The sequence below is a fragment of the Chelmon rostratus genome, chromosome 4 (genome assembly GCF_017976325.1).
Source record: "Chelmon rostratus isolate fCheRos1 chromosome 4, fCheRos1.pri, whole genome shotgun sequence".
NCBI lineage: Eukaryota > Metazoa > Chordata > Actinopteri > Chaetodontiformes > Chaetodontidae > Chelmon > Chelmon rostratus.
Window position 1 is genome coordinate 25,355,560 of NC_055661.1, and position 16,988 is coordinate 25,372,547.

At 44.1% G+C, this 16,988-nt stretch overlaps 1 protein-coding gene across 5 annotated transcripts; it reads right to left on the reverse strand.

Annotated features, from left to right (window-relative positions):
- Positions 1-552: 552 nt before the first annotated feature.
- On the reverse strand, positions 553-16,862 carry slain2 (SLAIN motif family, member 2). 5 transcript variants are annotated; one of them, XM_041935835.1, is made up of 10 exons: positions 16,171-16,862; positions 13,549-13,691; positions 7,567-7,734; positions 7,299-7,472; positions 6,866-7,219; positions 6,613-6,759; positions 5,404-5,487; positions 3,020-3,058; positions 2,322-2,532; positions 553-2,229 (listed from the first exon to the last, which is right to left on the reverse strand). In XM_041935835.1, exons 1-10 carry the CDS (start codon positions 16,653-16,655, stop codon positions 2,166-2,168), a joined length of 1,869 nt encoding a protein of 622 aa, XP_041791769.1. In that variant the 5' UTR covers positions 16,656-16,862; the 3' UTR covers positions 553-2,165. The 5 variants fall into 5 exon arrangements, with proteins under 5 accessions (XP_041791769.1, XP_041791768.1, XP_041791771.1 ...); XM_041935834.1 differs by having other exon boundaries at positions 5,404-5,490; XM_041935837.1 differs by lacking the exon at positions 3,020-3,058.
- Between the last annotated feature and the right edge of the window lie 126 nt (positions 16,863-16,988).

The following is a 16,988-nucleotide window of genomic DNA, read 5'->3' on the forward strand; positions in this document are numbered from 1 at the left end:
GGACAGATGAGTTTAAACAGTAGTTTGAATAATCTAACAAGTAAATGAGCCTGAAGTCCAAAACAAACTGAGTGGGCACAGAGCTTTAAATAAGTGGAATTGTGAGTGTATTTGATGTCTGTCCACAGTACAGATTAGGTCTCATATGAATGACCAGTAGGGCGTCCACCGCTCACTGTCTCTGATGTTGTGCACTCTCAATTTTGACAGTTTGTGTCCTTTGCATGCAAACTTCAGCTGAAAGATTTCATATCTTAAGACTTTGCCTTTAAATAATGGGGCAGGCTATTTCCCGGAGTTGTCATTTATCCACAGACATAACTGACTCCACAGATTTGATTGATAAAAAAGATAATGAGTGGTGATGAATGAGTTGTCCTGCAGACCCACAGAATGATTGCAGCTTGAATTTGCTTTGCGGTCACTCGAATGTTTTGTTGTTTCATCGCTGTGCAGTCAGTCCTGAAGGCTTTTGTTGTCTCAACGTTATCAAAACCTTTTATTGTTCTTAAATGCCGCAGATGATCCAAAAAATGCAAAAAGAGAGAGAGCAACTTTTCAGCTTTTATTTGAAATGTGAATTTACACAGGGAAACTGAATGTCATGTTTGTGGATATAAAAAAAATTTCAATAACAAAAACGTTCACACAAAAGGTGTGGTATGTCTTTTTGCAACATTCTTTGTAGTTTCCCACTGAATCTGAGCTTTGACAGAGGCACCTCTCTCTTTAATAAATAGTTTCATTTACAGAATGAGTAATTAGTTATAAATATGAAGGCGCATTATAAACATTTTTAAAGCAATTATAAATGTATTTATTTAGTTACAAAAAACAAACAGGCAAGCAAATCAATCAAGCAGAGATGCAAAATAGCAAATAATATTGGCAAAACCAGAAATTGGCACAAAATGATAAACAAACAAAACATGATGTTCAAACTCAAGTGAAACTTTAAATTATAGGCACTAGTTTCATAACACCCAGCACACCAATTACCAGAACAGCTTCCCTAACACTGGCACACCATTTGATTCATAGCACAAGAGGTAAAAGCCAGCAAAACTTAATCATCTCGTCATCTTATTCAAGACATTTTTCCATTTTTTTCATGAAATAAATTATACACACTGATAGAAATGTGTTGTGGGAATTTTAGGACCCACTTTCCTTGGTTTCATTGGCTGACTGGGGGAATGGGGACAAAATATGTTCTTGGGTTTAGTTTTCTTCCTCAATAGATATGCTTGATTCAGACATCAGATATAACTCAGACCTAATTCATGTCAACCTGTTCTTAAACTGACCAATCTCAGCACTTCAATGGAAAAGTATAAAATTGGCAAACTGTGGTACAAATCAGAACAGAGGCTTTGGCCGAGGTGTCATTAATCACCCAAGTCAAAATTTGACACTGTGAAAACAATGAAAGGCTTTGGAGAGTTAGCTTGCAGTTGAGGTTCAACATGTACATTTTAAACGATTGAAATCGTAAAACAAAATACTGATATGGATGTTCTAACATACATCTCTTAAATAATTTGAATAAATAATTTCCAAAACAAACTTGTGCATACATTCTGGCTGATTTTACAAGATTCTTAAACGTCATACCCACACAGAGGTGCTTTCACTGTTGCAAGACATCCACAATTCTCTAACGTTACGGGACATTTTCACCTGCACAGCATCATCATAGAGATCGCTCACCTACATCTGTTAAACACAGAGCATAAAGAGAGAAATGCATGGAAACATTTCAACCTGAGGGAGGTGGAGAAAAGAAAAGGGGAGAGGAGCGGGAGGAAAGCGGGGCAATGAAGTGATATGGACTGTCTGACAGATGATTGCAGTCGAACTGAGGCAGGTGATGTGTCCTCTGCTGGCGGAGCTGGAGTCGGGCTGGTTTCTTTGGCATTTTCTGGGCTTTCTGCACTACATGCCGGACCCCTCCAGAGCCGGACCCCACAGAGAAACACGATGGGAGGTCCTCTTTGACGCGATGTGGACACTGTCCTCTCCTTTTTTAAAATTCTGAATTCTATATATTTTTGGGACATAGTCTCTCTTCATTGTAAAAGGTATCTATCTAGATAAAGTGCCATGTTGTAATGTCTGCCTCCTTGTGTTGATAGTTTGACTGGAGAGCCCCCTGCTGGCCCATTTCAGTAACAACCTTCTCTCCAGTTGTCACCTGTGCTGCCGTAGGTTCGAGGAGCAGGAAGAGACCTGAGAAGGAGATGAGGAACAAACTGACGGTTAAATCATGTCCACAGACAGTTAACCATTTACTCAAGTGCATTTGTGTGTGGTGCACATACCTGCGCACAGGTTGGGCCAGCTTGCTGCGAGGCAGAGGGATCCCACCTCCTGCAGAAGAAGCACTGGGGCGGGGCAGGCCGCTGCGTGGGGGAGCCAGGGAGCGGGTGGGGGTGGAGGTGGCAGAATTGGGGTTGGATGTGGCCTTTACAGGCTGCCTCAAGGCCAGTGGGGACGGGGTGGCAGGAGTTCGCAGCTTGCTGGGAGAAGGGACTGGAGACAGGCAGGAACACAGTGTAACTGGATAGTGTTTGACAGTTCTGAGATAATATGCTTTGATAACTTTCAGTCTGTCAGTAGATGAAGTAATAACCAAGAGCACAATGGTGTGAAATATAATATAATAACATAATGCCAGTCCACATATCTTTAAAACACAAATCTATCAAATATGAGAACATATGTAGATCTGTTTAACCACATTCACCACAAATTCACAAATGAAGTCAAACCTGTTAAAATGCAAGTTTAACAGCTACAACAGAAACGTTATTAAAAACATTAAAAATGAAAAGAAAAGGCTAATAATAAACTCAGCTGCCGACTATGATTCCAGATGTGTGGACAGAATGAGGTGACACACACATACTGTATACTAGTGAAAACCAGAAGCACATCATAGCACGACAACAATACAACCATAGCATGAAACCACAATCACAATATTAAAAAAAGGTGGAAACCCTCAGTGAATACTCACTGAAATCACCTTCTTCTCCAAAGCAACAGGAGAGTGGGACTAGACAAAGACGAAGACAACAGAGACAGGCCTTAATTCAGAGCTGGGAGGGAGGTGCTGAGGATGGGGTGTCTCTTACTGCTCATTTGTTTTCAATGGCCCTCGACCTATATGAGGAACAGTCCTACCTGCCGTGTGGCAAACATTCTCTTGAGGTTATGTGTGGAGCAGTGGACAGTGATGGGATGGTGAAGGACTTGAAAGACATTGGGCAGTTACAGTTGTAATGTAGCCTTTGGTAATTCTCTAACACTTGGATGAGTCTACATGTTGAGGTTTACTGACAGTAAAGATATTGCTAAATCGCACCATGAATAAAGGGAGTCAGCGTTCTGCTACCTGTAATTCATGAGGCACCATTTCAAAATGAGTAAACTTCAATATAAATATACACTCAGCTGCTGTGTATATGACCCCATTTCCAACTGGTATTAAAATGTGATCTGCATCCAGACATGTTGTCCTGATAAGGAAAACACATGACAAGCTGTAAATTTGTTGTGATTAGATCTGTCTGACCACATCTGTAGGTAGTCTGCCTCCCATGGTGTTCGGATCTTAGGGTGTAAATGCCATCAGTGCAATGTGCTGGTATCTGTACGCAATCTAACATACGGATATTTGTGTTTGGCTTACAAATAGAAACAGATAAATAGCTACAGCACTGTGTGAAAAATTAAAGCAATACTGGTGTGAAATTAATAATATACAGTAGGAAATAACTTGTGTGTGCTGCCATATAATTTATCTAGTCGCAGAGTAGCCTACAGGCTGGTGCTGCAACACACTGGAACAGACTAACAATGTTTTTATACAAGGAAAGGAATAACTTAATGTATTACATTTGCTGAATTTACAAGGGAGGACAAATAATTGCGAAATTTGTTGCAGACGTTGTTTCCCCAAACTCAAAAACCAAACTTTTTGTTAAGGGGGTCTGGAATTAATTTTCCGCCACCTCAAATTACTCACACACAGGTTTTGCTCTGTAGGATGGAGATCTGATCTTAATACAGATAACAATAATGCGTTAAATTACAAGGTGTAAACACAAGGGCAGGATCAGACTGTTCACCGTCAAGATAATATATCAGGATTTTAATACCAGGTGTAGATGTGGTCTCAGGTGCACTTCACTAAAACTGATACAGTCCTCCCCTTATAAAGGTTATAATGTTCAACTTTTAGAGGATGAACTGTACATTAGCCTAACCTCACTGATATAAACGAGGTGGACAAAATAATAGAAACACCTGTAAGTATAACACAATACAATTCAACCGCATCGCAAAAGAGTTGAATGAACACCTCTAAAACAGTTTCAGCAAAAACTGAACATTTACCGATTTACTGCAGGACTGTTATATTAGCTTTAGCTAATGACAGTGTTTATATGAACATTTTACATTGTAGACAAAAAAATGGGACGCAACAAAAAATGAATGTTAATCATTGTCTAGAGGGTGTTGTTGCTGTCGATAAAGTTTGCCTTTCTGTGTAAGGAAAAATAAGCACCTCCTATCACTGCATGACATGGCTGACCAAGTGACTAACTGAAAAGCAGTTACATGGTTGAAAAAATGTCAACTCACATCATTTCAATGCTCATATCTGTAAAAAAAATTCAAATTCTAAGTTGGCTATTTTATTTACTTTACAATATTGGAAATAATTTGTATTAAGACAAGGGCTGCATTTGTACTTGATGTACACAGATATGTAAAGATGACGATATGAATGTAGAAAGTTCAGCTATTTGCTAAAAACAGGAAAGACAAAAAAACTCCATGTACTTGAATGAATTTAAGACGGCCGTCAAGGACACGTGAATGACGCTTTTCTTTGTGTGCGACCAGACACATCTCAGCGGTCATGTGACCATGGACCAGCAGCAGCACACAATCACTGTTTAGATATTTCTGAGCCAATCCGATTTCAGATTTTTACAGAAACAGCTCGACACAATCCTCACATGAACCAGCTCTCCCTCTGAAGTGTGATCGTTAAATTCTTCGAGAATGGTGGAACCTGTGTGGGAGTCAACACAAGCTCATCTCTGCCAACAACCACTCGGCTCCACTTTTTCCTCTTTCCTCAGGAAGAAAGTGACAAAAACAGGCTACAACTGCACTCAGTCAACTGACAAGCTGGCAACTCGCGCATTAATAGACCTTCCTCGGATCCATTTCAGCCCCCCTACAATACAGCTGTTCATTTACACTGTGCATCAATGGTCTGTACCTTCAATACACAGGCAGCTGACATTACTAAGTCATGAACTGTGAATATGTCTGTGTGTGAGATCGACCTCACAGCCTCCAGCTGGTTTAGGAGCAGGTTGTTACCTCGCAGGGAAGTTGGGCTTTGGAGGTGCTGTTTTTGTTTCGGGGAGGAGCGAGAAGGGGTGGAGTACCTCGGGAGTTGAGCTGCTGCTGGAAAACAGGGACATTTCAGCATGGGAGTCAGACTTCATTCTGCCTGAGATTCACCGCATAACTGGAGAAAAAAAAAGGGGCCGTCGAGGCAAAGGAGGCCACAGAATCCTGAGGTGCAGTTTGCGGCCACTAGGGGGCCCTACAGCCAAACATCCACAGGCAGCTTCATTCAGGTGGAGGAGCAGCAGGCTGTCAGAGCAGAGTGTCAATGCCATGGGCAGCTTCAACAGCCAATCCCACCAGTCTCAGCGCAGACAGAAAGATGGAGGCTGGTTTTGGTTACACATGCTTTGCAGTGAAGAGAAGTCGGCGGGAGAGGCAGAAATGTAGGTGTCTCACATGCCCAGTATCTGCTGAAATGTAATGGCTCAGGCTACATGAACAACCTGCCCCTGAGTGGGGCTGGTTAAGACAGGATAAAAGCAGCTGAAACCTGCCCTTTGACCCCTGTCCTCTCTGCCTCTCGTAACACAGATGGATTACTATTTCTGGATTAAGGACAACACCATTACCTTTATCTCCCATTACAGGATTACATCAAATGGATACTCTTAACCCACTGAGGTGGGATTCTAACCTCTTAAAGAAGATAAAACCCTTGGACACGAAATTTAAAACGTTAGTGTCAGTGATTCCAGGAGTCGCTCTGGATTCTTTGTGTTACTGGCAGCATGCTTAGATTCTGCAGCACGAGTGTGTTTCTTTGAAGTGAAAGTTACGCCAAGGCAAGAAGAGGAGGGGTGCGTGTGAATAAAAGATATTACGACTGAAAATGATCAAAGACAAGAGGATCCCCAAACACCAAAGCCATGGCACTACAAAGCAGCGCAGTCCTGTAGGTGCAGCCAGAAGGATTAACAGAATTCCTACTTGCACAATGACTAACAAGAGATTATGCAGCCTGTCATGTTTCTGAATGTTGGGTATACTTGGAAAGCAAAACAAATATTAGTATGTCAGATGACAACACAGTGATATCAGTAATGAATTTGATAATCTGAGTCTTGTGGCTACTGCAGAGCAAAGATTCATTTAAATTTGGAGGGTTTGTGTGTTTAGCAGTAAAATAGTCAAATAAAAATCTGAAATGTTCATGTATGTTTCTGTCACAGTACTCACTAGCAGACTGGCTCTGGTGTCGTGGAGAGCCGCCGTTTGGCACTTGCAGGTTGGACTCGCAGCTGCGGCTGTTCTTGACGGGCTCTGGGCCCTGGGCGGTCGCCGCTGAGGAGCGTGTGAGGTTGGGAAGACTGCGACGTAGCTTTTCTGCAACAAAACCAATAGAAGAGAGTTATCTCAGGAAAATGTCCAGAAGAGCACGATGAAGCCACTGTCGTCCAACGCGTCCTCCGCCTCTGCTGGCTCGGTTTACCTTCGTTCTTCACCACGTTGGTCTGCAGGTCGTGCCCGTGGCCTTGCAGCGAGTGGCGAGGCTGCTGCAGGCGGCTGATGATGGGCTGAGGCGAGCCGCGGCTGTGGCTGTAGTCGATAGAGCGTGCGGGAGAGCGAGAGCGGGGCGAGTTCCTGGGGGAGGCGCGGGGAGAGTGCCGAGGGGAGGGGCTGAAGCGGTTGGAGGGTAGGTGGAAGGCCGGGTGCACCGCCTCCTCCTCGTCCTCCAGGCTGTGTGCGTCTAGCTCCTGGTCACTGAAGGTGCTGCGGCGCAACGAGTGGCAGGACGAACCTGAGCTCCTCCTGGATGCTGTTGCGGCGTAATCTTGTCTCAAACCTGACAAACATGGATACGCTCAGTCACAACACACAATAAAAGATGAAAACTGAACAGCACTACTGGTACAGGTACATACTCTCTTCCTGCATGCGTGCCAGTATCTGGACATCAGTGACATCATTGAGTTTGTAGGTGGTCGAGGAGCCCACTGAGTCCTCATCCATCTCTGAGGTGCTCAGCTCACTGTCCACCGACGACTGCGGGCTCACCGCCGGAGGATTCCTCTCTGCAGCTGCGTTCCGCTGGTGTACTAGCAAGAAAATCATGTGTGAACACTTCAGTGACACATACTCAACAACAACAGACATCCTGTAATTGTTAATGAACCAGAGAGAGAGCCATACCTGCATTACCAGGCATTAGCTGCTGTCTGACAATGGGCACTCTGCTGGGGGTTGAGGAGGGGGAGTTGAAGCCACTGCTGTAAGGGCTGTTGGCTGCGTTTGTGCTATACGGACTTCCATAACCCTGCTGGTTGTAGGGACTCCCATACAGGCTCCTGCGCTTGTTGGCTGCAGAGTCACAGAACAGAAAAAAAAATATGAGTGAGGTCATATTACAGTCAGAAAAAACACAAGCATTACAGGTTTCTGTAATTATGCCTTCAAAGAGAACAAGTTAGGTTAATCTGCAGTTTTGCGGCCTGCACTGCCAACGCCGTCACTTTTCTCAGCTTTACAACAAAAGCAACATTATTATAGTCTTAAGATCCACAACTCAACTACACCTTTGTACAAGGAGAGTTAGAAGATCACTTTAAGATGCAAGAAAAATATGCAACAAAGAAATGTGAGCAGTGAACAAACCAAAAGTCTGCGTTACATTGTTAAGCCGTGATATGATCAGTGGTCGTCTTTATACTCTGTGGCACCACTAATATTCATAGTGGGTGTATTGAGTCATTGCATATTCGTCTGAAATGTCACATCTTTTCTTTATTTTGTGCTAGTTCACCTCTACTTAATTACTGATCAGTGCGATTGAGTTAAAACTGTCAGCAAAAGATGAAAAATGTAAGACTCTTCTCAACTAGTATTCTTCTGTTATAACTGCTGAAAAGACTCTTAAAATCTAGTGCTTCTTTGTGAGCACTGACGTGAGGCCAGAGATGAGTTTTTCCTTCATTGTACAGTAACAACTAATGACCAATAGTTAATCCCCTTAAAAAAACAGGATATTTTAAAAACACATGACCTTGTTAATTTCTTAAACAACCAAGAATAAAAACTGTAGTAAATGCTGAAACCAGCTGAGAGTACACAGACGGCCTACAAAATGTCAGTGGTAGAGGACGGGTCATATGTCATCAAGATGTTGCATTTATGAAGAGGAATCAACTACTAAAAATTTAAGTCACTATTTCTCTTGCTGTGTATGTTAACACGCTAGATCTATACACTGTGACCCATAAAAGACCCTGACAAAGCCTGCTGCCCATCCCAGAATGTGACTACAACACCAGCAGTGTCTGCTCAGAGCCGGCACCTTGATGAAAGCTCTGCAGTGTGCTGGCAGTCCGCTCCAGTCTCTCAAACCGTATGCTGAGTGTGGGCCTGATGGAGTTTCTGCATCATCAGCCGGGAGAAGCACTTAACAATGCATGTCATTCAATCCATACGCACAGAGCACAAAGCAGTTCTCTGTGACAGCAGCAGTCCAGTTTACTGAGCGAAGGGATCTAACTCTGGACGGGCTGCTGGTCACTGTTACAGTTTGGATGGTTCATGTCTTTCTTTGGATGTGTTTACACAGCTGGGTGGTGACTGGAAACAGAGCTTTCAAGATCAGCAACCTCCTCTCCTGGTACTCTGCACTCTGTCCTGTTGCATTATTTAGGAAATTCCACCATGTCCACCCTGCTGCCATCCGCACTACCGGCTGCTTAGGAATGTCAACAACACTGCAACATGTAGCTCTGTAACGCTGTGCACTCTAAAAAGCAATGGCGCTTTCTTCGTTTTCCATTTAGGAAGAGTCAAATCAACAGATTGAAAAGCTTCACCTGGTGCAACTAACCTCCAATATCAGTCAACATTACTTTAAATCCACTGTGTGCTCATTCAGCTAAAAAATGTGCACAAACACGCCACTGACAAACACAAAGACATTTCTGTGAATGCTCACAAGCATGACTCATCTCTCGTGTACTATGAAGTAAAAGAATTACACTACGATTAGGAAATTCCTCTTGACACGACAATGTCTATACTGCCTGCTACAAACCCAGCTTGGAGTTCTGTGTTAAACATTTCAGAGGTGGTTAGATGACAATGAGCCCTGTCACAGAAACTCTAGCAGCACACTGTCACTTGAAAGAGACACAGTCTAATCTAAAGGGATCTGTAGCACAGGGACCAACCAAAATAGAGTGTCCTCAAATCCTCATGTCCTAAAAGAAGAATAGAAGTCAGGAGAAGAGTGAAGAACTGCTGTTTCTACCTGCTGTGATTGATGCCACTTTCACTTTCTGTGATATGAAATTGTGCTTCAGGATTTTCTTTCCGTCTTGGCTTTTCAGCTGTGGAAACTTGAGGGTAGTTTCCACAACCCCCCCTCAACAAAAAAAAAAGCCAAAATCAAGCCAGCACACAACCGCCTGATATAAAATGAAGGCCTGGAGGCCTTAAATGATGAAGAGGAAATGAAGACAACTCTTGGCATTGAGGTAAAAAAAATAAAACAGCCAGTGAAGATATCACAAGAGAAGAACAAACAGAGAGGCCTTTGTAAAGGACTGGCCAAGACATGCAAGAAGGAGGTGAACTAGCTGTACAGATGGAAGTTCGAGAAAAGTCAAAGCTTTTATGAGCAGGAGGACGGCAGGTCAGCTATGTGGCTGTGGTCGGGACCTCGGGGGTCCTGTGTGTGCACTGGATCAACAGTGCAGGACAGCTGTCGGAGCAGGGCTGTGGAAAAAACCGTTGAGCTGTTCCGCTCCGGCGACACATGTAGTGACTGTTTATCAGGATTGTCTGACATGACGTGAAGAAAGCAGCGCTGTCCGACTAGTGCAGTCAACTCACAGCGTCTCCTCCCTGTTGTTAGTTATATAACTGAGGCGCGTCATCTGGGGATATGATTTTAACAGGGCGTGCACAGACAAAAGGCTTGGTCACTCCCGACACTCTAAAACTAAATCCAAGTTTAAATTATCTGAACACCTTGCATGATTGTGTACCTGCCGCGTAAGCCGGCACAGACGCTGTTTACACAGACACGAATGTTTAGCGAGATAACGCAGTCGTCGCTTTGACTTGAATCTGCCTCAAGTGAAGTTAAGATTTTTTTTTTTCCCTTTGCAGCTCCCTTGACACAAACTCAAACCAACACCATGGCAACAGGGTTTCCATGCTCCTGTGAGAGACCGGGTGTGAAGGAGAGTAGCCAGGAGCCATGAGGGTGTGTCTGTGGTGAGTCTCTGGTTCACTCTCAGACTGCAGTGCTTAAGGTTTGCTGAAGTCTTGTTATGTGCGGAAAAGGGAAACATGAATCTTTAGTATTGCCTGGATGATCAATTTATGTGATTAATATTGTTTTAACTGCATGTCCAGTGAATCACACAGAAAATCCTTGTAGTTCTCTGTTGTTTGAGCCTTTGTGGAAGTGATAACAACATCAGTGCCAACTGAGGACAGAAGAGAGGGGAGTGGGGTGGGTTGTATCAATGACAGTAGGGATATTTTCAGGCCCAAGGCAGGATGACGTTATCCCCCGTCCACACCTAAAGTGATGATATCACCACTATCACGCATTCATACGCTATCATTTGTAGTACCACTCAGCTGCTAAACAGATAGCATGCTTTGTTCACTATTTACACACAGGTCTTGAAGCCCCAATTTTGACTCTTTGCTTCAAAGACAAGCCTAATCTTTAACAGAGAAACAGCCAAAGTGGTCACAATAACAGCAAAAGAGAAAGAAAATAATATTTGTGCACTCTCATTAAAGTCGCACTGCAGATTCCTGATTTCAGTGAGGTTCATCATCAGAAAAGAAGCAGAATTTTTTCCCCTGTTTCCACGTTCATAAGCAGTATCTGTTCTTTGAAACACGAGAGGCAAAAAAGCAACGTGGAGCCACAAAAGGACTGCAGTCAATTAATTAGCAGCCACCATAAACAAGCCTCGGTATCCTTGGATGAGGACGCGTCTGTGTGTCCGCGTCCGTCCAGATTCTTGCACAACAGAGCCGAGAAGACACAGTGAACAACCTTCAGTGGCCTATTGCTCAACATGAGCTGTCACATGGGCATACCACTGTCAAAATGGAAATGACCCCTCTCAGTTTAGCTGCGAGGATTTGAGGCCGGTCGCCCTCACTAAGGAACTGACTATAATTAGTGGCAGTCAAAAGCTCACATAACAGACACAGACCAAGCACAAAGGACTGAAAATAAGATAGACCGGGGTGATGTATTATGTGATGAAATCTCTATAATAATGTTTTGTGTATTTATGATTTATACTGCATGCAGCTTTGAATTCTTGGTGTAGTGTACTGGACAAGGACAATGAACAGCAGCACTACACAGCTCCTCGACTTCCAGTATAACACTACTTTACATCCAATCTTATGATCCCTCACTGTGGACCTCATTAAGATTGCTAGGATCTCCATTTCTACAGTTCTTACCTCAGACTGTAGACAAAGACATTAATTTCAACAGATGCAAACATAAATAAATAATTACATGCTCTAAGCTCCTAGGTGCAATCATGTGGCACAAAACAATACACATTTTGCATACCCCATGCGGTGAAATATAAATTAAGTATTATTGTTCACACACATTACTGCAAAGGAGTAACAAAAGAGGCAAATTGAATCCCCTTTATACTACCAGCAGTCCAAACGCCTGACGATATGCATGGCTTTGAGTGTTTATCATATGCTGCACATTCAATCCATAAAGAACACAGTCCCAAAACACACACAGCCTCACAAACCCTCTGCCAGTTCAGCAAACAATAGCCTCGGCCATTCAGTGACTGAGAATACAGGTACATGTGTTTAGTTCCTCTTCCCTTTAGAATAAGGGAAGCTTAACTACACAAGGGACCGTGTGTGATATAGGATATATTTGTTTGTAATTGTATGTAGCAGTTGTAACAGTAGTCAAAGAAATAAATGAGTACTACATATTTATTTTGCGTTTTCCTCCGCTTCAAAAGTCAATAAATGTGAATAGTAAGATTTTAACAGGCTCACTCCTATGAGTTAAAGCTCTTCCTGAGAAGAATATTCATCGCGACAGTCACAGCCCCGTCTTATCTAGCCAGCAAGACGGTTTATATCTGCATTCATAAACAAGCTCTACCTTGCTGGATCAATAGTTCTACATTAACCTTATATACGACAATCATTTCCAATCATCCCTCATATCACAGCTGCTTCACTGTATTTCTGTGCCTGGACGTGCACACTGTGTCACATTTCTAACATTTCATGCAAGCCAGGATAAAGGATTGTTCTACTGCAGTCAGACAATTAGAAAAAAACATCGACAGATGTACAAACTGACAACAAGAAACCAACTGAGCGACAGCAGAGACGGACAGAAACAGGCACACTATGAACAAAGCAAAGAGTTTGTCTCAGTGAAGATCCCGTCCTATTTATAGTGGCAAGAGAAAACTTTTCAACACAGCCTCGTGTTTTCAAGTGGTATAACTGTTGCCTCGACTGTCGCAAAGACAACCAGATCGCTTTCCTGTTTTTCTCATGGCTGAGCAAATACCAACAGCACAGGACACACTGCATTTGTTTCCAAATTTCTGTCAAGAAAACAATCGACACCACTTTGGACATAAGAGAGAAGAAAGACGCTGGAGAGAAATGGAATTGTCAGGATTTTATATGGAGTAATAACATAGTTTGAGTGTTTCTTCACACAAACAAGCACCTACAGGAGGTTGGCGGAGGGGTGGAAGGCTGGAAGGGGAAGTAGGAGAAAACATTAGTAGATAAAGTGTGAGTTAAATCAATCATTTCATCTATAATGGAGACATGAAAGCAGATTGAAATGGTGCCAGCCGGACAGGATCGCCTGTCAGCCGTTATTTTACCGTGAGATCGTACTCAGCGGCTCAGAACCACACAGTGAAAGCAGGGCTTATAGAGAACCAACCGAAACACAGATGGTTTCAGTAGTCTATAGCCATTACATTGTGCAATCAACATTCACTTCATAATGATACGTTAAAGCAAAAAGCTTGTCTACTGCCAGTTTGAGTAACATTACCCCGAAAAGATGGAATAATTATGTGTATCACTGATGTTGTTGCTGATTCTGTTACTATTTGAGCCCACATGTTTCATGTTTACCTGACAGGGTGAGGTCCAGTCTGTGGATGAGGGAGCGCTTGGCTGATTCCATCTCAGGACTGGGGTTGTCAAGAGCTTGGCGGCACCACACAATAGGACTCAAGGTTTTCTGCAGGGGACTGTTCAGTTTCGCCTCATACAGCCTGGAAAAGCACGAACAGCATCCACAGTTAGACCTGGTAAATCGCATGTTTCCAGAAGCAATACAAGCCATCATTACACACACCGTCATCTCTTTCTCTAATGATGACCGACTATGACAGCTCGCACCTCATGTGTGCAGCAGCTCTCAGAGGAAATGAGATGGGGAAGAAAACAAATGTTTTTCCAGTGTTTTGTCACAGAACGCTGCAGTGGCAATGACAAACAAGGCATTTATGTGACCGTGCCCACTGATTCTGAAAGTTACTATTTGTGTTAATTCAGATCTATTCCATATTTCAACAGTTGAAAACTCATGTAGAGGTCAGTTATCTTTAAGACTTCACAATATAATCTTGACTCTTGCACAGGACAGCATTAAGCAATGAGAATAATGCAACTTTCCGCTCCTGCTGCAGAAAACTTTAAGAATGAACCACTGTCACAAGGCCAGATGGTTTGAAAAAGCCACTGGGTTCACTGCTTAGTCAGCTGCATAGACTGAAACTGCAAAACCCTCTTAATACTGAGCAGAACACATGCGGATATAAAATAACAGAATTGGCCACTCGTTTCTAGAGAAGAGAAGAGATGAGAAGAGTTTCCACTCAGAAGAGAAATCTGAGTCAGCAGCTGTCAGCTCTGTTGCAGCCATAGAAGAAGCCTTTCATGATGAAAGCAGAAACATTACAGGCAAAGGCGGGCGAGTGCTGCGAAATACAAGCCTGAAATCTGGGACTGAGCATTTTCAGTGTTTATCAACACAATGGCCGTCATTCACATTGGGTACAGCGCATAGTAAATCTACCACTACATCTACATCTACACTTCTTACATGACCTCCAACCTCTGAAACAATGCTATGTGTCATGTCCACATGCCGTTAGCAGGAGTGTGACAAGAGCATCTATTGACGGGCAGGAGCGCTGGAGGAGAACGCAGCATGTTAAATCCAGTCCGATGCTAATTCAGGGATTACAGGAGTCTATGACAGGAGCTGGCGAGAGCTAGGCACTACACTGTAATCCCAGATATCAATCTGATCCAGAGGGCAGACAAACAGCCAGGGCATAACGAGATTGGCTCTGTTGAGCATGAGTGAGCAATGTCTGAAAGTGGTCTCAGTATACTGGCACAGGCTCACCGCTGCAAGCCACAGAGGGAAGACTCTGCTGCAAGCTGGCTCTCAACCAAATATGATCCATCTTTGTTGTACTTTTAGTAACTGTCATTAAGTTGCATCGGGAGCTACGCCCGAACGCTGCTTATTACAGCGCCATTATCAGAGCAAATGCTTCCTGACGAACAGATAACAAGGACCATCTTCTGAGGACGGCCCATCATTATATTCATATCTAGCGGATGCCAAATCTATCCTGACTGACCATCTGTAAACCCACATACGAGTCTACATGCCTGACATGAGCCCTGTAACGAAGACTCGTCTCTGCGTGTAACTCTGCCTCTTCGGGGGATTTTCTTGAGTTGGGATGAGAGGCAAGATTTCGACAGCAGCACAAATCCAATCTTACTCTGGAGTTTCAAGGATTACACCTCTAAAGTGTGTCTATGCAAAACCACCTAACCCTAAACATCATAAACGCTCAGCACTGGAGGAGCTAATACGAGCACAATGCATTGGGACAGGATTAAGAACAGGAGTGTGGGTGGACAAGTGGGCTGTCAGGATGATTATGACAACCAGCAGGCCAACGTGATGCCAAGGGGGTCATCCCTGACCACAAGATTCTCCACGCTTCCCCTAAATATTATTAATGCCCCGTGTTTGTTATCCCTCGCAGACAAAGCATGCGATCAGCCTTTTGACACTGACATTTATCCTGACATGAGATGAGTTTCAAATCTCTCATCTTCCTCGCTCGGTGCTGCAGGGCACTTGTGGCTGTGTGCCAACTGTTGTGCTGAAGGGAATTCAGAGGAGGAACATAGCCATGGCTACCTCTCCCACATGACTGCTGGCAACAGGAAAACAACTTTTCATGTTTACTGCACACACTGATCTCCAGCCACCACTGCCACGACAAGCCAAGCAATCTGCCACATCACAACAGCAAAACGGTCCAACAGATGATCAGGGACTTCAGGGTCCTGACAGCTGACAGCCTGCGCCTCAGAGGCCTGCTGATCAGTCTCAAAACTGGGAGCGAGGTATGAGGTAATGGAGAAAGATTCGGTATTGATTGTATGAGAAAGCACGTCTATTATGATCACACGGTCCGAGCAGGGGCTTGGCATTCGCCCACATGACTTGCCAAACAACATCCCTCAGTCAGTGATCCACAATGAGACTCCTTCAGTGCTTCAGATTTGAGGAAAGCTACCGAGATTGTTCAAGCCAGACGTTTTTGTCGTGGCAGCTAATGTGTAGAGCAGCTGTGCCCGGGCACTGAAGCCCAGTACTGAAGACACACGCAACGCTGTAAAGGCGAGATACCTCCCCAAGACAAGCCAGTCACTCACCAGCTGTCCTCGTCTTCGTGTAGACAGTCCATGTCTTCAAGATCTAAGATTTCCACTTCGTCTAGGATTGATGTTTCGCCTTCATCTGTAAAACTCCCGGTGGTGTCTGAATAAAGTGAGTTCTTACTCGACACAGAGGCGGCAGCCGATGCCCCGTCGTATTCATACGCCCTCCTGAAACTGATGCCGTCGTAAGACAGTCTGGGGCTCAAACAGCGGTTATTCTCCAGCAGCCCACCGTAGCTCCCCGTTCCGACGAACCCCACCCCAGGGAAGCCGGCCAGACCGGCTGCCATCCCCGCTGACAGGGACGACGAGTCGTATCCGTCGCTGAGGGGTCTGTGGTTCGCTGACATGGCTCCGGACGAGGACAACATCGTGGACCGACTCCGAAGCTGTTCATTCTGCTGTTCGAGTTTCTTCACCAAGTCCTGAAGCTTCCGCACCTCCAAGTCCGCGTTGATATTTGAGTTGATATCCTCCATAGTGGCTCCTCAGCCCTACGAAAATATGCGGTGGTCTGTGGTGTTTTCAGTCGCTTCTCTGCCGACAGTCTCCCAGTTTTTTTTAACTTCACCTTTATCTACGTGTTCAAAGAAGACACTTTGGTGTTCATCTGACTTAAAAAGCTCAACATCGTCATCTTCTCCGGTTAACCGTGCTCACGGGCAGGGTCGAGGCCATTTTCATAATACTCGTCACCAACTGTGAAAGACCAACAGGCGGCGGATAACACACGTCATTGCGCTCACTGTCGGGAGCGCGCACGTAACCAACACCTATTTGCACGTGCACAATTACTTATGTTGGAAAATCGC

What these genes read in the sequence shown, in the direction of transcription:
- slain2 (XM_041935834.1), bottom strand. Translation starts at nt 16,655, where the DNA reads ATGGAGGATATCAACTCAAATATCAACGCGGACTTGGAGGTGCGGAAG. An exon ending in ACTGGACCTCACCCTGTCAG is followed by an intron (nt 7,735 to 13,548) that starts GTAAACATGAAA and finishes GTGACTCTGCAG; the next exon opens with CCAACAAGCGCAGGAGCCTG. An exon ending in CTGGCCCAACCTGTGCGCAG is followed by an intron (nt 2,230 to 2,321) that starts GTATGTGCACCA and finishes TCTCCTTCTCAG; the next exon opens with GTCTCTTCCTGCTCCTCGAA.